Raw genomic sequence first — 20,393 nt, 5'->3', positions numbered from 1 at the left:
CCCCCCGTGCAAGGACACTCCAGAGTGCTTCATGCATAGTTTTGCGCTCCCTACTGACTGTCCGTACATCCATTAAAAAAGGCTTCAGCTGCATTCCCACATCACCAGTTTTTATTTCCATCAGCAACGCACTCTGCACAGGAAGGTTCTGGAGTCTCCCTCTCCAAAGACATTCCAAACCCACCTGGACGTGTTCCTGTGTCATCTGCTCGATGTGACCCTGCCTTGACAGGGTGTTGGACTGGATGTTTCCCAAGGTCCCTTCCAACCTTAACAATCTGTGGTTCTGTGATATTCTTGAGGGGTGCAGACTGAACAGGCGTGTCAGAGGTTTGGTAATCACAATTTTATTTATTCAAACTAGACAGTGCTAATATGGAAAGTACCATGTTTTACAGCAGTCACCGTGCCCAACTCTGGAAACAGGCATATTACATCAGGACAGCAGCTACAAATACCTGGCAGAAGTTTATAGAAAAGATTTTATACAGAGAAGACATGGGCAGTCTGTTATTTTATCATTTATCTAAGCAGTCACACAGTGACATCAATTATATCTTACACCTCTCTGTACATCAAGAGAAAAAAATACACTGTAGAGAAGATAAGCCAAATCTCAGTGATTTGACATCTTCCATGTTGTCAATTTTTCCTCATACCCCATAGACAAATTGCAGGGGTTGCACAGTACCATGAAAATAAATATATGTTACAAAAGCTTCCAGTTATGCATTGGATTGTCAAACTGTGGGGAGAAAAACAACAACAACAACAGAAAAAAACCCCCAAGAGGCCAAGTCTGTTCATTTAGGGTTTAAGAGACAAAAACCCCACAGAATAAATGTGCTAGGACTCAAAGGAGACTTTCTGATTTCACTGGACCAAGGCCTAGATAGGCAAACAAGCCAGTCAAAAAGGTAATTAAAAAATCCCCTTGGAAATATCAAACTAAAATTAATTATTTCAAAAATGCCTTGGTTATAGCTAACCAGTTCATCTATGACTTTCACTAGACATTGAAAGGAAGGAAGCTATGATGGTTTGAATGAGATGCTTTGCTGAATATTGTCTTTAGGCTCAGGCTGCCTTTTGGACTTACACTATAAAACATGGAAGGAGTTTAAAAAATGCTACTTTTTTATTAACTACAAAACAGGAACAGGAACTCCATAGCATCAGATAGGATGGGTTTTAAACCATTAAGAGAAGTAGCAGAGAGAAAGGTTTAGCCTTAGAGGTTTGAGTTTACTTTGCATCTAACAAATGTAGCCATGTACAGGTATAACTCTTACAAACACATGACCTGATCCTGCAGCCCTTATTCCTCAGAAGGCAACAAGTGCCAAAACTCATGAAAATGGCCTTTTTCTTTTAAAAAGGTCAGCAAACTGGACATGAAGCACAAATTTACATGCAGCACTGCATGACAACTACAGAAAGATAATTTCTAAATCTGCAATGTACTTGCAGTATGTACTTCAGCATGTAGTCAAGCTATACATACAAAAAGAAGTTACCAATGTCAGTGTGTCTTCAAATTGCAAGTTATGTCTAATGGTTTACTGTAGATGCACAGCAAACTCATCTTTTCTTGATAAATAAAGAAACTGCTGATCAGCACAGTGAGGAGAAGTATCTAGATCAAGGTGAATGGCCAAGCAAATGCAGAGGCATTCTATGCAGAATTTATTTTCTCTGCTTTAACAGCAGCTTCAATCTCTTCCATGATTGGCACCGGTCCTGCATAGTTATTGGTTTCAATAGCTTCTAATTTCTCCTGATAATCAGTGGGCAAGCCATTCTGTTTTGCACCCATGCAGATAACCTATAATTAAAATAGAAAAAAAAAGCCTTCAGTAATAAAAAGGACAGACTCCTCCAAACAATCACTTGAGCAGGAGGAACCATTTAAGTTACCCAGAGAATTTATCTCAAATAGAGCTATTTGTACCTAAGGTTAGCCAAAGGCTTCTGGGAGACCAGAACAGCATGAACAAAATTACTCTGAAAAGGCTTTTAACTACCCCTGAGATTCTGATGTGTTACTGAAGCACACAAGCCTCTCTAATTAAGCTGTTATTCAGTTCTTTCTTCCAGACAGGATGATAACTTCAATAATATATGCTGCTTCTCACTCAGGTGTGACACTAAAGTTGGCTGAGAATTTAAAAAGTGGTTATTTTTAAAACTAAGCTGTCCAAAGGACAACAACAAGTACCTATTCAGGGTACAGGAATAGGAGAAACAGACACTTAACTCAGTGAAAAAGCACAGATTCCTTAGTTTGTTACTGCAGCTTTCCTTCCATACATAAAATAAACTGAAGTATTGGTGCAGAGGAAAGATTGACAGTGAGAGGAGAAGGGGAAGTTGTAGGAACACAGCTTGAAGGAGACACCAGCAAGGTTGCATATAGAAATGAACATTCTAAATAGGCTTTCATGCATTTAATGGCATGCATTTCAAGGATGAGGTGTCTAGAAAGAATGAATTTTGCCACAAAAAGTACGTAACAGTAGATGGATGTAGCTCAATCACTGTGTGCTAATGCAGTCATCTTTTAAGTTTTTAGCTCTTCTGCCTGGTTAACTTAAAAAAAAAAAAAAACAAAGAAAAAGCTGGGGGCACAGGAGAAGAACAGAAATAACAACTGCTCCTGACAGGAGCAGGAGGGAATGATAAAGTTGCCAATAGTGGAGGTCTGCACTTTCAGCATACCAATGAGAGCTGACACACAGCAGCAGACTATGTATTATCTCCCTTAAAAGCCCTAAAGAGCTGCCTTGCCACAAGGTGGGTTGGCAGGGAAGAGGTTTGTGGAAGAGCAAAGCCTGCTTTCTAAGCAAGCCCTCTCTTCAGCAGTCCCACAGCAGCTGGCCTTAGCTGTGCTCCTGCAAGTCAGCTCAGAGGAGTGAGTTCCTCAGTCTGGAGAAGGCAACACACTTGGGATTTAAGAGGCTCACTCCTGGTTTCTGCACTTCAGGTAGGAAAAGCCAGCTGCAGTGATGTCTGTACACATCACACACAGCCACACCAGCGTGGCTGGGCCTGCCCAGATCTCACAGGCTGAGCAGGTCAGGCCTGCTGCGTGACTGGATCATGTGTCTCTGCAGAGTCAGTGTTGCAGAACAGTGTTGCAACACTTGTGCCTCAGCAGCCATCAAGGGGGAACCCTGCCGTGCTCTGCAATGCTGCTGCAGCCCTGTGATGTACTCGTGATGTGTCTGGTAAAAGGTGACAGCTGCATCCTGCCGTGACAGCAAGTACTTACCGAGACAGAAAGGATAACCCACCTCCTGGAAACTACAAGCCAGGTGCTGCATTTTCCCCACAGAACATTCCCTCTGTCCTTTCAGTGCAGTACATTAATTTTTCAAACAGAGAATTGCTGCATATATGTGAGCAACATCCTCCAGAAAACCTTGTGCCAATCACAGCTAATTCCCAAGTTAAATAGGGGATTCCTGTAAGGTATAACTACACCAAAAACCCCAAGCTGATTTAATAGGTCTGTAAGAGCTAGCAATGTCCTGTGAGCATCATTCCAGCAGTACCTTGCACAAGGACTGCTATACCTTTACAGTAGTCATGCCTTCTATGCACTGTAATCAAAGTACTTATTAAATAGCACAGAAGTAGTGCATTATAAACTTCTGTACACTCTTCCAAAATGAAAGTGCTGCAACACCTACCTTTTTATACTGTGGAGAAGGGGGACCAGAGACATAGTCCTTCATCTGGTAGCTTCGACAGGTCAGTACCTTTCCTGCTTGCGTGTGGACATTGACTTCTATTGGGACATAAATGCCATCCTCAACTCCCTCTTGCCTGTAAAACACATATATATTCCTTTCATGTCAATTATCCAATCCATTTCCAACCAACCATGCAATAAACATGTGGATTTATTACAACAGAATTCAAGGCAGGACACTGGTCTGTGCTTTAATATAGAAATATACATATAATAAAGATATAATAAAGAATAATAAAGAAAAACAAATGAAGCAAAACATACTTCAGTGCTTTTTGTGCAAACTTGCTCCATATAAGAAAATATGTTGTTACAGAATTCACTTTTATCATTTCAGCTCTGTAAGAAATGATGACTTGTGATTAACCTGTGAAGTCAGAAAGAGAATATTCCTAAACTAATTACTGTGGAAGACAGGTAGTCAGAAAGAGAAACACAAGCAAGATTATTAGAATTAATGAGCCAGACACATGTTCCTTAGCTGCCACTTAGATAAAGAAGCAATTGCAAAGTTTTATCTTGTCCATTGTGTTACCTTTTAATAAGGGGAAACTTGCACAACTTGTGCAATGCACTTTCCAATGAATAATGCAAGACACCTTTTAACTTGCACAAGACATACAGAGCAGTAATGAGCTAGGTCGGGACAAAAAACTATTTGGTGGGGTTTTTTTTATTAGCAAAATTATGCTTCAAAAAACAAAGACTCAAAACCAAGCCTACTTATTGTCCTCAACCACTGGCATTTAGCCACCAATAAAAATTACAAGAAGTAGACGAGAAACTTGAGCAATACAAGCGACTGTATAGCACAATTAACTTTAGATGTACTTTAGCTACAAGTCATAACATGGTTTTTAGCCCTGCTTGTCCAATATAAATTTGACAACTCGTCTTTTTCCCAAAGACTTGCTACCATTTCAAGTTATTTAACGTACAGAATGTGGGCCATGCTAGGCAAGTAACTAGGTTAAGTGCAAGTACAGACTGGAAGCTAACTGCAGATTCAAGGCCAGCAGACTAAAAATAGGTCAAGTGGTTGTGTGAAAGCAAGAAAACTGTTTAGTAACATCCATTGCTGGACTCTATGAGGCAAAGTCATTATTTAGTCTGTAACTTACAGATTTGTGAAGTACAGAGGACAAAAAAACCTCATAGGAATGGCTGAGACAGCAAAGAAAATTAATTTGAAAGCCAAAGAGTTCTGCCATCTAATCAAAAGGTTCCCTCCCATATTTGTTTTCTATATATTAAATTGTTTTGTTAGTGTTTTAACTAGTTACGTGCAGCCTCAATTACACATTCCCTCCTTTGCTTCTGAATAACAAAGCACAGACTACTTTAACCAGATTAAGAGGGGTAAAAATAAAAAAAAGGTGGGGCATTTTCTTTTTGGATACATGGTAATTTCAGGAAATAACTTGGTGGAGAACCTACAAATATATCAGCTTGCACACAGGCAAAGCACCCCAAGACCTTCAGCAGGAGCACCTGCAAGCTCATTTGAGTGTGTTAGGAGCAATTCTTAGAAGAGCACTGTTGACTATGATTATAAAAGCCAAGAACACATCCCATTTCTAGTTCTCCTCCATGGCATCAATGAGGCAAGTGGGAAAAAGTAATCTGTGGTGCTGGTGGTGTCCATGCTGCAGATTTTAGTGGTGTTACAGCACTCAAGTCTCTAGTACCTTAGCAAGCATTGAAATTTATCCCCTGCCAAACAAATACCAGGGGTCTGCAATCCTACACTATGTCAAGTATAAACAGTGTGTAAACACTTATGGAAGTCAGAGTACAAAATACTGTCCCCATGGAGGGGAAACACAAAAGCAGATGCTGTCAGACAGGATCATCATACTTAGGAAGTTAATGCTTCAGGAAAGCATGGCCAATCAGGAGTTTTAAGTAAAGGTCAGCAGAAGGGGTCAGGATGTTTAAGTGCTACTGTAAGCAAGAGCAGAGGAACTCAGGAGATAATGAAGAGGGGACATGTGAAGCTGTCCAAGCACAAGCATGCCAACTGGATGCCCATGCCCTCTTGCTTGAGGGCTAACACTCCCAGCCAGGACAAGAGTGCTCAAGAGTGGCCATTACCATAAAGTGCTAAAAGAACTTGGGCAAAAAGTTTCCCTTGTATTTCAGCTTCACCATAGGCAACAAAAAGCACATTGGAACCAAGTTTCACTGCCAGGATTTTAAGGATATATTTACACACTGGAATTGCAGCAGTACCAGAGGCAGGAGAACAGTATTGAGGTAGTGCTTTCATTGGGTTTATTATGCTCTGCTCCCTTGTTTTCATGAGCCCAGATTTCTGCTGGAATTGTCAGTGATGAACTGGTCTGAAAAAACAATCCATGTGTACCAGAAGCACCGTGCTGTGCAGGCACATCTCAAAAGCTGCAACAAGCACGTGGCAGCAGGCAAACTTCTGGAGATTACATGCTATGCCCTGTCTTAGACCCTGCAAGAAGTCATGCTATTCCTTGCTTTGTTTAACCAGGTGGTCTTTTAGACTTCAGCCTGGGAGCAACTTGCTCAGGGCTCCTTGAAGGTCTCTGAATGACCAGGCACAGCTAGAACATTCTACACCACCCATTGTAAAGGTGTAGGCAGGCTCACCGATTCAACAGGGGAAACTATAACACCCCAGCTCTCTGCTGGGATGTTCCTCAAGCTCACAACAGTTTACATCCTTGGAAGAGAAGAGATGTAGATAACTTCCTCAAAAGGTCCCTTTGCCTGAATTAAAGATCTCTCTTCTGCAGTCTTGTCCTTATCCCTTCCTTTACTGCTACAACTGGAGTCTACAGATGTAAACAGACATTGATGTCAGTCTCAAAGGGAATTCTCCCTAAAGCAATGGGAAAAACACCATAGGACAAATACAGATTTTAGAATCTTAAAAGAGACAGAAAATTGGGAAGACAGTTAAAAAAATAAAAGAAGCATGACCTGCTGACTTCGAATCAAGGTCCACAGATTGTTAAAATACCCCTAAAAGTAGCTTTAGCTTGAAAACAAAGCTATTTTAATCACAGAAGTGTCAGAAGTAAATACACATACTGTGAAATAGAATTCACATATTAAAATCAAAAGCATCTTCTTGATTCCAACACACAGTTACCACACAGCTCTTCACCAAAAATTAGCTAATTTTCAATCACCCTCTAAAGTAGCAGAAGACAGCAAAAGTTAAGTCACCTACTTATCCAGCGAACTCAGATTGCAAGTGTTCATTTTCCACACTATTCCCCACACTTCGTCTCCGGGGCTCTGAGCAATGGTAGCTGTACCTCCATGCCAGACAGAACTTGTCCTGCCTTGATGATGGCCAAACTCGAGCTTAAAATCCTGCAAATCAGAGCAATGCAGAGAATCAATTTCCCCTGGAAGTTAGGGCTGTTGGCTATTCTTGACACGAAAGGGGCAGCCAAAGGACAGTAGTACACATACAGTTGGAGACACGGGAGGAAGAACAGACAGGTGTCACCTACCTGGTGCCAAATCCTTTGCAGGTTTTTTGTGACAAGACTTAAATGCTACTATGGCAGGATCCAGGAAAATAGTAAAGGTAAAGAAGTCTACAAGATGGTAAGCTTTGGGTCCTGTTCTCATGCACTAATAAGACTGCCCAATTATAGAACACCATCCCTTGTATTTTACAATGATTTTTTTTCCATCTCATCACTGATCTGGAACATTCTTGGGTATTTTTAAGTCACGGCATATTTCTCAATGAGTGAGCTTATTCAGATTTTTTGTAAGTAGAAGCATTATTTTAGGAAACAAATATCACTTTTTCTTACATGCAATATCAGTATATATGAAAAAGAGAATAATGGGTTATTGAATGGTATCAATGTAATTTCTCACCTGATTCAATACACTCAGTATCCTCTCCTACTTATTAATCAATTTGTGGACCCTTCCCTAGCAGTACAGAAGGGAAACACTCCCTCCCCCCACAATCCAAACCAAGCTTTAAGGAAGACTACCTGCTTAACAACGACAAAAATAAACCCCAAACCTATGCAGCCCCACAGCTTTGTGTATTTCTTACAACCACCCTGTTGAACCTATGATTTTGTTTTGAAATGTACACATGTACACATGAATATTCCCTCTGAGACACATCACTCTCTTGTAATATGTCCTAATAGATATAGTAAAAAGGTTGCCAAAAAAAAAAAAAAAGAAAAAGCCCTTGGAGGCATACACACAGAGCACCTATCAATTTGTGTGTGTGTGCATAAGTGACAGCAGCCTGGAAAAGCCAGAGTTTACTCCATCAACAGAGTCATTTTCCTTCCCCATAAAATGTCCCCTATTTAACCAATTTCACTAGAAAATGGTTTACTTAGATGCACCAAGTTACTTGCACAAAAGTCCACTTGAGTCACAGACTGAAGCTACAGATGAGGACAAGTAATTGCAGGACAGCCCCAAGGAAATCCTGGATAGAATCATCTACTCTCACTACAGTCTCATTAAAAAAAAAAAAAAGAAGAAAAAAAAAAGGGGGAACCCCCCCACCAATTTTTACTTTATTCCTCCAGTTATATTTTCTTGGACCTGACCGGCACTGAATAGCTGCAAGGAGCTGCATAAAATCATCAGGCACCACCCAAAAACAGCAACAGAGATCCCACAGAAACAGCACAGTTCACTCTGGTTCTGGGAGCAGGAAACTCTAAGTTACACCATGTGTGCAGCTGCATCAGACACTGCTGGGAAGAGGGGAAAAAACACAGTAGATAGATACTTTTTCGGGTCAAGAAATTGGTCTTTGGTCCTTCTTAATACCAGTGTAATACCCTTTCTGTGCTTGTTGCACATCCCATTCTTAACAGCTTCTGGCTGAAGATTAACAAAGCTTTGAAAAGTAAAATTAGAGGGAAGTTTAGCTAAAGTTTAACTCAAGTTTTTACCTTAGTTTAAGATCCAAAGCACTCTGTTTACAGGCTGTTTCTCCTTTTTTTAAGCCCAAGTGGCACTATCACAAAGCAATTAATAGAAAATCAGCTCCAACATTCCTGCAGACCCTCACTCCCCAGCATCAGTGATTTTCCAGCTGGAAGCAAAGGAGTGAAGCCACGTGGTGTCAGCAGGGAACATAGCAATCGGTCACAGGCCAGCTAGAGAAGGCAGCCAGCCTGCAGTGAGGCAAGAGGTGCTTACTGACTAACCAGGAAATCGACCTGAAGAAGCCTGCTTTTATTCCAAGACAAGCACACACTACTCGTGCCTTTCTCCCTGCCTTCAGGGTCTGATCCTACAAGGTTCAGCAGGAGGGGATCTCAGCATGTTCAGTGGAGGGGTAGCTGTAAGTTCCTCACACTTTACAGGAGCAGGTCTCAGCTGCCAGGTTGATAGTACCAAGAGACACCAAGTATCTGACTATGGGGAGTTTATTATTGACAAGTTTTCTGAACTTCTTCATACACTCTAACATAGATAATTTCCAGCCAGTTACTCCAGGAGAACCTTCAAGTCATCTTTAAGTGGTGTCAATTGATGCTCTGCTCCTCCAAGCATCCTTCTAGTTGCACAGATCTGTACATCAACAGCTTTAATGACCACAAGCTGGTGTTTCCAAGCCTACACTAAAGCCAAGCTGATACAATGGTATTTAATAACCCTGGCAGGGAGAGAACTGCCCTGTAGGGTGTGTGAAGGTGTCAGCTGCAGATGTGCAGAGCTGGCTGAAAGCTCCCATCTCCCATCACAGAACGCAGGCAGAGCTCCTCGCCTGTACCAGGGACATGTCCCACTAGACTGGTTTGCTCAAAGCCCCATCCAGCCTGGCACTGAACATTACCTGGGATGGGGCATCCACATCTTCTCTGGGCAACCTGCTCCTATGCCTCACCACCCTCACAGTAAAGAATTGCTTCCTGCTGCTTTACATTTCAAAGTCCGGAGTGCTTTACACAGGGGCCATGGGTCATGGCTGCCAGCCTGGAAGGTTCAGTCCTGCCAGATAACCTCCGAATGTTTGGGACTACCACAAACACTCCTTCTGCAGCAGGCCCTGGGTCAAGAAGCAGAGGATAGCCAGGGTTGGAAGGGACCTCCCGAGATCATCTGTCCTAGCCCTCCCGCCAAGGCAGGGTCACCTCGAGCAGGTGACACAGGAACGCCCGCAGGAGGCTTTGGAATGTCTCCAGAGAGGGAGACTCCAGAACCTCCCTGGGCAGCCCGTTCAGTGCTCTGCCTCCCTCGACATAAAGAAGTCACTCCTCACGCTGAGGTGAAACTTCCGTTTCAGTTTACGTCCATCGCTCCTTGTCCTCTCACGGTACACAACCCGGCACCATCATCTCGACGAGGACCCGCCGCCTGATCCGTGCTGGGGCCACCCCCGTGGGAGGGACGGACGGGTTGCAGCGCCAGACCGCAGGCAGCCGCGGGGACGTGCGGCTCCTCGGGGACTCTGGGGCTCCCTGCAGGAATGTCGGGCTCCCTCAGCCGCCCCGCGGCCCCGCCAGCCGCCCCCTCACGCACCTGCAGGCGCGCCAGGGCGCAGAGCGCGGCCGAGGGGTTGCGCAGCAGCAGCCGCTCCCGCAGCAGGTTGCTGCCGTACGCGTAGTACAGGAACCAGCAGCCGCTCTCGCCGCCCGGCTCCATCAGCCCGGCCCAGTACAGCACGGCCCGGCCCGGCCCCGCCGCTGCTTTAGCGCCGCCCTCCCGCCTCGCCTTCCCCGCCGCTTCCGCCGCCGCCCGGGAGCCGGCGGGGCCGTGACGCAGAGCGGCGGCAGCAGAGCCCGGGCAAGGCCTCAGGCGGGCTCCCGGCGGGGCCGTGACGCGGCAGGAGCGCTCCGCCCCTCCATCCGTCCGTCCATCCGTCCATCCATCCGTCCATCCAGCCCGGAGCCGGGAGCGGCGCTGGGCCGGAGCCCCCGCGGCTCTCAGGGCAGCGGGGCTGAGGGGCACAAGCCCGGAGCTCAGGGGTTCAGTCTCCTCGTTCATCTGGCTTAGTTTGTAACACTGAAGTCTCGGTTTGAGCAGCATGGAAAAGAACCCAAGTTCTAAGAGAAAACTTTCACCTTTTTTTTTTTTTTTGTGTGTGTGTGTGGTTTTGGCTTTTTTTTTTCCGGTTTTTTTTTTTTTTTTTGCTTGTTTGTTTGATTTTTTTGTGTAGAATATAGAAGGTTCCAGTAATTTAAAAAGTGTTACAAAAAGCTGGTTGGCTCTCTTTTAGAGGAATGTCATTTCGATACAAAAGAGTATCGCTAAATTGCGACGTGCTTTCATAGGGATTATAATCCCTATGTAAGATTTTTCTGCTTAGAAGGAAACGTCCACCTCAGGTTGAAAGGAGCAGCTCAGAGAAAGCGCCGATCAGGTGGCACAGTGCTCACTAACGCCTGGAAACCCTGCCTGTTCCAGCATCTCAGCCCCTTCCATCCTCTGTGGGGAGGAATAGGCTGTCAGCGAGCAGGGCCTGCAGCCCCTGGAACCAAAAAGAGCATCCTGGCCAACTCTGAGATAAACAGTGATGATTTGTAAATACATTCCATGAGAAGCAAAGCAGAGCAGCTTTTTCCAGCTGCAAGCACTCAGAGCACAGTAAGATGGGAATGTGCAAAGGTAAAAGGCGAGAAGGTGCTGGTGTGTGGGCAGGCACACCAGCAGAGCTGCACACCCATGCACGGAGACATCTCCTCTCCTTCCCTGACAAAAGCAATGCTGGAATGGGACAGGAGGAGTCCTTACTGCTGGCTGCTGAAGCAGTATATAGATATGTATATAGCCATGGAAGGCTGTAATTAGCAATAGTGTAACCATGAATGGTGAGATACCACTCATTAATGCAGGTAAAGTAGCCCTCAGAGCAAGTTGGCTTCCTGAGCAGAGGCAGCTGCTGCAGGATTTAGCACAGGATCCTGGCAGCACAGTGCCCGGCCTTTCTGGGCATATCCCCATCTTGGAATATAGAGGTAAAGCAGCTCCTTCCTTCAATGATGTGTTCAGTACTCCAATCCAGTCCCTGCTTTTGTTTTCCCAACACAGGCATTGGGAAAGACAGATTCATCATGAAGCACATAAAGTGATAAAAGTTATTCTGATCCTTCCTGACTAGTACCTTTCTATTTTTAGGGATTATTTTTCTTATGTAGGAACCAAGTATTGTAAAGTGAGAGGGATTACACAGGTCGTAGGAATATATAGCAAAACTCCCTCACTCCCACTCCTTAAAACAACTGGTAGCTGAGCCTGTCTTTTGAAAACCTGCTTCTGGTATATGCTTTTAGTCCCTTTTCCCTAAGGACACACAAACTCCATGAGAAGTGTCTCTCTCATCTTCCATCAGCTTCTGGGCTGTTACCTAATTTGAACCAGAAAGCAAGGGATTTTAAAGATGTCTAAATTTCTGCTGATCTCAAGGAAAGAGTCAAGAGGACGGCCATGAGACAGCAGGGTGCCATGAGGGAAGCTTCCAGAGGGGACTGTAAAGCCCAAGGGACTGAGCCTGCTGGTGAGCAGGTTTTCCAGCCTGGGTGCCTGCTGCACTACATGTTTGGGCTTTATATGAGCTGTCCCTTGTGAGCTGAGGTGGACATTTCTTTCTAAACAGAAAAAACTTACATAGGAGTTGCAGTGAAGCATGTAACAATTGCTACTCTTTAATCTCAAAATGACTTTCTAAAAAAACCCCAACCAGCCTTTCGTAACACTTTTTAAGTTTCAATAACTTTGACATTATGCTCAAAAAAAGTCATTCTTTTTATCAACACTCAAGAGTTTCAACAACAATCGTGATGATTTTTTCATTCAAAAAGCATGTAGATTTTGAACACGGTGAAGCTTTTCTCCTAAAGCTTTTGTTCTTTTCCATGATGTTCAAATCAAGACTTCTATGTTATGAGCTAAGTTAGATGATTGACAAATGAGGAGATGGAGCCCCTGATATCATGGCTGTGTTTGTACACCGGAAAACCTCTGTTAGCAAAGGCAGCTAGAAAAATTACCCTGCAATTTATGGAAAGATAATCAATGTGAAACACTGCCACTTGCAATTCCAAGTATTCAATCCTTCAAAAAGGCCTTTTCAAATTAAAATCTTTTGGGGTTTCCATTTTCTGCAGTCTGTACTGAATGCCAAGCCTATTGTCTTACCAAGAAACATGAGCCAACATTTCCAGGAGCGTGGTTTTGGTATGCATGGTGTCTAGACACAGCATAACGCTAACTCAGGTGCTATTTGAACTACCTAGGTAAACCATAGATCTGTGGTGATTATTTTTCTGAAATGGATTCACTCAGTTTGCACTTCTGAAATCCATTTCTTCCCAGCTGGCAAGGCAGCATGGGAGGGAAGTGAATTTGCTCTGGAGTGAAAGCTTTGCAAATCTTTCTGCTGATGTATGTCCAAATCACGACTAAATGGCTGTATGTGCATAGGGAAATACTTGGGCACTATGTGCAGACCTTGCTTGGAAACCAAGTTTACAAGAGCAAAAACAGCGAGGAGGACCTTTCCTGTAGGAATTTGAGAACAAACCTGACAGGCTTTGGTGGCGCTACCAAATTTCACACTTCTGCTGCTTCGTGACCTTTTCAGGTGAAAACTAACTCTCTGAGAGAGGAGTGTGTGAAATTAAATCCTGGGGACTTTTTTTTGAGATAAGTCAGTTCTAGGTGCTCTCCAGAGCAGCTGACATAGACCTGTGTTAACCTGTGTGAAGCCCCAAACAGTTTGGAGGCATTGTTTCCCCTTGCATGTCGCTACAAAACCTGCGCAGAGTAAGCAGTCAGGAGCACGCCTCCCGCTCGGGACCTTCCCAAACATGAGCGAAAGCTCTCGACAGCCACAGCTATTTGTGCATTGTCTGCGGAGGAGATCAACAGGGTTATTTATGCAAAGAAAGCAGGAATTTGTTGCCATCAGGTCTTTTGCCTAGGTGCAATATATTCCTGAGCATATCCTGTGTTATAAGGGGGAGAAAAAGGAAATTAGGAAAAAATAAGGAATTAGGGGAAAAAAATGAGATGCAGTAGGGTAAGTTAACCTCCTGAAATGTCTTCCAGTCACTCAACGTGCCTCCCCATCACTCCCTTTACACCCCATGGTTGTCACAGCATGAGCTATAATTGATTTTGAAGAAAGAAAAGAGAACCTGGAGGAATAATAAGGACAACTGATGCAAATGAGCTGTGTGTGCAGTCCTCCCCACAGCTTTCCACTCCTCTCTGAGGAGCCCTAGTAGGATGTGCTCTGCAATTAGTATTTCATCAAAATGATAGCTTTTGCTGTGAGATGGTTACAGCTGGTGGTAGCTTCTTAATACAGTGTGCAAGGTCTGGGGGTCTACAGAGATTTCATGTTCATGCAAATGAATGCAAATGATTTTACAAGGTGTCATGATGTTGCTGTACTTATTCATTCCCTACAATATGGGGACCGTGCTGTCCTGCAGAAACTCAGCCTCTTTCCCTTCCCTGCTTGACAAAATAGCCACTAACCCAAGGCACTTGTGGCTTGGCCCCACTGACAACCAGGAGGAATATTCATCATTCATTTTGCAATTCTGTTCTCACAAGTTTCCACAAATAGTGCAGTCATTCAGGAGAGGAACCATTAAAATGGCTGGGTCTGTGCATGTATCCACCTGCCTTTTTTTTTTGGTTCTGCTTGATGCCAATGTGAGTTTTGGGCCCATCCTGGGGCAGCCCTGAGCTCTCCCTGGCTGCTGCACACTTGGTGTGATTCTGAGATGTCACCATGTGGTCAGTGCCATCTGAGGTCTACAGGTACTTGCATGTGTGACTTCAGCAGCTGGTTAATAAATCTTTCCAAATACATCTTGTTTCAAAGGAAAAATGCTGTGCTGTGCTGCAGAGACTGTACCTGGCACGCAATGTTTTTAGCTTGTGTATGAATGTACAGTGGGAACAACTTAAAAGTGGGAACAACAAGATGTGTGTCAGAAAAAGAGGTTGATCCTTATCATCTTTGTGGAAGTACATTCCAAACCTGTCTTTTTTTCCTAGGACCTAGTGTTTAACTTCCCTCATTGTAACACTCTACTGAATGATTGCAGTTCTCTACTGATATGACACAAATGGTTACAGGAGATTTTCTCAATCTCTTGATAATGAAATCTCTTGGTTTGCTGTGTCAAGAGGATTTGTCAGTGTGATGTTTCTGTGTCCTCTTGTCTCAGGATACATTATGTTCTCCCACCACAGAAGTGATTGCTCCTTCCAGAGGAGCAGTTCACATTGCCATCTGCTTCTGGGAGAGACTTGTTTCTCACCAAATACCAAACAGGTTTTCTCTCAAGTCTGTCAAGTACTTGAGCCTTTTTTCCCATGAAAGTTATGACTGTCAAATTCAGACCAGCAGATGAAAAGGCTGTATCCTGCTGTCTTTTGGCAACTTTGCTATTTTTACAATGTGCTTATGGTTTTGGGTTTTTAAAATTATCTTTAATACTTACTATTATTTATAGGTTAATGTTCATTCACTTTATTCCCATCCTTTTACCTTCTGTAGGTTGAGGGCACTCTTGTTTATTTCTCCTTTTATTCTCTTCCAGCACAGAAAAATTATCAAATAAAGCCAGTTCCAGATAGTGTTTTCCAGTTCTGTATTAACCCTATGTCTTTACAGTTGAACCCTGCAGTGTATTTCACACAAAGTTGATACTTCTGCTTTTGTTCTGCCATGTCTGTAACCATTTCTGTGCTGCAAGCCTTCAGTGTACAGAAGACATCACATGGCTCCAGCCATGTGCAGGAATGTGTCTCATGGCCACACCCTTTCCCAGGAGCAACATCACTGGGCTTCTTGAACTCTGAGGGCAACTATGAGATGTTCGGATGGAGAAAGGCAGTAGTATTTCCCTGTTTGTAAGAGCAGTGCTGGAACAGTTGCAGGAGCATGTGACATGGATGTCCAAAGAGGCCCTGGTTGTACTGTTCCTCCTAGTTCTGCACAGATCTCACAAAACACAGTACAGATCTCCACTGAGTGATTCTGGGCAGAAAGTAACAATTACTGGTAAATCCAGTTCAGTCCTTCCACTGGGCTGGTGGCCTGTGTGGATGCTTTTGTTGTGGAATAAAGGCAGCACTGTTTTTTCATTTGTTTTAGACTCATTTTAGCATGACATAAGCTAAACCAGAAAAATCCCTGTGTGTCAGAAAAAGAGGTTGACTCTGAGCATTGCATTGGTGGGATGACAGCAGTTTGAGCTCACTCTGTGGCTTGCCATTGCTCTGCTCCTCTGTGTAAGCAGATCTTTGAACCAGTGACAAGACCTGGTCCAGCTCAGTTGCACAGAACTTGACTGGGCTTAGGGGGTTGGGAGTATTTTCCTCCCTTCCTCACTTGTTGGGGAAAGTCCAGAGAAGGACCAGTAAGATGATTAGAGGAATGAAGCACCTCTTGTATGAGAAAATGCTAAAAGAATTGGGATTGTTCAGCCTGGAGATGAGAATAGTCTGGGGTGACCTTATTGTGGTCTTCCAGTACCTGAAGAAGTTGACAAGAAAGATGGAGAGAAACTTTATACCAAGGGCATGTAGTGACAGGACAAGGGGGGATTTGGGTTAGAGTTAGGTTGGTATGAGTTAGGTTTAGATTAGAGATTAGTAAGGAATTCTTTACCAGGGTGGTGAGGGACTGGAATAGGTTGCTTAGAGAAGTTGTGGATGCCCCATCCCTGGGATTGTTCAATGCCAGGTTGGATGGGGCTTGGAGCAACCTGGTGTAGAGGAAGGTGTCCCTGCTTATGGCAGGGGATTGGAACTAGAGGATCTTTTAGGTCTTGTCCAACCCAAACCATTCTATGATTTGATGATGATGATGATGATGATGATACAATGCAAAACCAAGAGGGGAAGAGAGCAGCAAGCTCTGTATCTCTGGAGATGCTGGGGCAAGAATATCAATGCTCCTCTGCCATCTGTGGGCACATCTTAAGGAGAAACAAGAAAGAGTAAATCCTTTATCTCTCAAAGATGTTTTTCTTTTCATCCTGCACTTCTACATTGTTGCCTTTTAATGACGATGTTCTTAGCACTTGTTCCCACAGATGGAGGACTTTGCCTACTGCCTCTCACATCTAATTTTCTCCTTCTTCCACAACCCCTGCCCTTGCATCAGGGATGCAACCCCTGGAGTAGAATAGGAGAAAAAAACTTGCTGGTGGGAGGGGTGCTGGCACTTTGCTGTTTTCTTCACCAGAAGAACCTTCTGGGATACATCTGAGATACATCATGTACCATTTCTGTTACCTTGAGGGTCTTTCATGTTAAAAAAGCCATCCTCAGGCTGTACCTGCAGGTCCCACTTTTCATTAAAATGGATGGCAGTGTTCACATAAAGTCACCTTTTCTCTGGTTGCTGCCTGTGCTGGGGCAGTGAAGGACAGGTGGATATCCCTCTCTGAGTGCAGTTTTGGTGCTTGGGAAGGTGACCCTGGCACAAAGGAAAGCCAGCCCTGGCAGCTTCCATGCTGTGGCAGTTGCTGTAGAATCGCCCCATCTTTGCTGTTGTAATTTCTTTGCAGAACAACAACTATGGAGAGATGGTTTTTGGTTCCTGCAGTCCCAGGCCTTGGAGTCTGTTTTCCTAAGGAAGTGCAGCTCATGCTGTCACACTATGTGCCCACACCAGTGTGTGCATCCTTCACTGCCCATCCTGGTCACTGCTGAACACATTGGGCAGCTCCTGCCAAGCCTGCACACCAGTACCAATCTCTGAGACCATGTGTTCCTGTGAATTCTAGGAAAGGTGCAGCTGGGGAAAAAACAAGTCTCAAGCAGGGAGAGGCAGCAGTTTGAGTAATCTGCTCTTAGACAGCAAAGACACTGCCCAGGAGAGAGAGGAGCCCAGCTACATAAAAACTTCTAAAAGGAGTTTGTTTGTCAGAAGTAAAGAGACAGACAATCCATCAGAATCTGATTACTAATGAAGCACTCACCCTTCAGTCATACAGAAATCACTCAGCCACGAGATCTGAATTCAATGTAAACAGGTTGTCTTAGGTTCAGTGCTTTGTATGGGCTTGTTTTTCTGTTCATATCTCAGAAAGAGCTCTTCTGCACCAAAAATTCAGCTTGCCAGACAAGTTAACAATGTCAGGAGCAGTCTTGGCAGAAGTTCTGCCTCAGAGCACATCTATTATTCACAGGGTTTGCAGAGTGCAGCGATATACAGAAGTCATGTCCTGCCGAGGCACAGAATGTCTCAATGACAGACAGAAGGAGAATAACAATATTTTCTTCCAAGGCACATGTGGCCCTGAGCATCTATCTCTAGGGATGTGCATTTGGTAGCTGATTGGAAACAGACTTATTTTATTCCTGTCTGCATAGAAAGTCCTGATTTTTTTTTTTTTTTTAACCAGAAAAAAAAGAGAAAAACATGTTTTCAGCAAGCTAGGACAGGTCCTCATTCCTTCCTTTCCACTCACAGGAGCATTATGAGTGGGCAGGGAGGCTGGTGCAGTGGGTGTGTTGCAAAAGCAGTTGTGAATTGGCCCTACTTGAATGACAAGGGCCGTTGGAAAATAATGAGTTACGGGACTAATTGCAGCCAGCGGTTGTCACTGATCTAGTTAATCACGACTGCTTTATACCAAGTGCTCCTCTGTCATTTTCACTCTACCAAGCCCTCAAAAAAAATCCGTCTGGCTAGTGCGAGGCCGATGTGACCACCAGGTGCCACTCTCGCTCCACGGGGAATACGAGGAGACCGAAGGCTGGGCACCGTCGGCAGGAAAAGCCAAATCGGGCATCCATCTCTCCTTGTGTCCGTCTCTGCATTTTCCTACCGGCTGTACATAGCAGCTTCTCCCCATCCTCCAGTGAGGAAGATGGTGGAAAACCGCGAGTATCACTAAACCTGGTCTACATTTGTTTGCCAACAGTGCTTTTGCACGGGGAGGCAGGGATGTAGATGGAAAGCTGGAAAGCTGCTGCTTGAGAAGGCTGCAGCCTCTTTGACCATCTCCTCATTTTTCCTTTATATGGGAAAAGTTGGTGCTTCCTCAGCCCACATCCTGATGAACATCCTCTTATTTAGCACTGAACAAAGATTTTGTAGTTGCTTGGAGTGTAAGAGCTGCCCCTTCAGTTTTGGCCGTGGATTTCAAGCCTGAGGTTTCCACCATGTAGACTTCCTGGTTTTGCTCATCTTGTGGGCACAATTTTCCCTGTCCTAGGGAACAGGGTCCTGGCATTTCCTGGTCCTCATGTTCACTCCTGAATGAAATCTACCCCTCCTGGAGCCACAGCCACTGCCAGTCTCTTGGGCCCCAAGTACACTGGTTTTCATGGAGAGAAGCAGATTTTCCTACCTGCCTGCCACCATGAGAGTTGTCCCAAAGGCTAACTGGTGTTACCTGTGCTTCAGGAGACAGCTTGTGATGGTGTGCCATAAGCAACAAAATTTTTGAAGACAAAGGGGGTGGGAAAGCACAGTTTGCACTTTTACTCTTGATTTTTCTGTTTTGGTGATCAGGGCAGATGTTTGAGTGCATCAGTGTTTGAGAAGCAAAGGGCTTCTAGAGCTCTTAGGGTCAGATGGGTGCCAAGTGTACTTCTGTAAGTAGTAACCTCAGTTCACTTCAGTAAGTTCTGTTTTGCCTTCTGCTTGTCTTGCTTCTATCTTTCTGCAGGTCTCCATTCTGTCCTGCCCTTAAATGACTCATTAGACTTGTTTTCTGAGGTAGCCTGTAACATCCCAATTCACTTCCCTAATCAGATCTCTTTCCATTTGAGTTCCCCATGGGCTAAACAAGCCTGACATTGCCCTTCTTGTCTACTGGTTTATCCTTTATGTGTTTACCTTTTCTCTTCCTAGTTCATGAATAAAGATTTTAAATACAAGGTCATTGGGGGCTGCTGATTTCCAAACCCAGGAGCTAGTGATATTTCAAGATCAATTCCATGATGTGATTATGTTTCCCTTACTGAGTTTTCTCAGGGAAATCATTTGTCACAGAACAGCAGGCTCCAGCTTCCTGTAAACCTCTTAAATCAATCCCATCATATCACAGAAACCTTATTTTAATATATTCCATTGTAATTGTTTAATTGTTTACTTGAAGGAGCCTTCCTGGTGTATTTAGTAGCAATCAGGTTTTTAAAATAGATTACTATTTTTAAACAAAAGAGCTAAAAATGCCACCCCCCATCAGCAAAGAAACATCTAAACAAATCTTGGTTTTCTGGGAAAATGATGAACTGGAAAATCTGTTGAAAACTGTTGGTCTCACGTTGATGCTGGCCAGCTCTTTGTGGTCCTTCAGGTAGTGGGTGAGGTACCTCATTTAGGGTTAATAGGAGTTTACAATATGTTACAGGGTGAGAAGTGGGGAATGCCATGCCCTTATTTGAATCTAGGGTAGTTATCCCCATGGAGACTTTTGTTAGCATATTTTCATGTTCTTGTTCTGATGTGCTCCCTGGAGAAAACTGGATCAAACTGATCTGCAGAAGCCTTAAAAAATATTTTAATCTGCTGTCTTACATTTTACATGTGTGTCCTGCAGAACCCATGCTTCTGTTAGGACAGGGGGATGTGTTTGTTGAGCTCAAAGTGGTATTTTGTAGGGAAAAAAAGAATCACAGTCTCAAGAAATCCAAGTCATTATCTTGAGATCCTGCATCATATCTGATG

The 20,393-nt window shown here is 44.0% G+C and overlaps 1 protein-coding gene across 1 annotated transcript; it reads right to left on the bottom strand.

Annotated features, from left to right (window-relative positions):
• Positions 1–327: 327 nt before the first annotated feature.
• On the bottom strand, positions 328–10,518 carry GGCT (gamma-glutamylcyclotransferase). Its single transcript, XM_064704748.1, has 4 exons — positions 10,262–10,518; positions 6,963–7,108; positions 3,693–3,828; positions 328–1,825 (listed from the first exon to the last, which is right to left on the bottom strand). The coding sequence occupies exons 1-4, from the start codon at positions 10,382–10,384 to the stop codon at positions 1,676–1,678; spliced, it is 555 nt and encodes a 184-aa protein (XP_064560818.1). The 5' UTR covers positions 10,385–10,518; the 3' UTR covers positions 328–1,675.
• Between the last annotated feature and the right edge of the window lie 9,875 nt (positions 10,519–20,393).

Source organism: Zonotrichia leucophrys, chromosome 2 (assembly GCF_028769735.1).
Source record: "Zonotrichia leucophrys gambelii isolate GWCS_2022_RI chromosome 2, RI_Zleu_2.0, whole genome shotgun sequence".
Lineage (NCBI taxonomy): Eukaryota > Metazoa > Chordata > Aves > Passeriformes > Passerellidae > Zonotrichia > Zonotrichia leucophrys.
Note: the sequence above shows the minus strand (reverse complement) of the source record. Positions and strands in the feature narration are given on the sequence as shown.

Coding starts and splice junctions, on each gene's coding strand:
- GGCT (XM_064704748.1), bottom strand. CDS start 10,384: ATGGAGCCGGGCGGCGAGAGCGGCTGCTGGTTCCTGTACTACGCGTAC. Junction 7,109..10,261: donor GCGCCCTGGCGCGCCTGCAG/GTGCGTGAGGGG, acceptor TCTGATTTGCAG/GATTTTAAGCTCGAGTTTGG. Junction 1,826..3,692: donor CTTCTCCACAGTATAAAAAG/GTAGGTGTTGCA, acceptor TTTTAATTATAG/GTTATCTGCATGGGTGCAAA.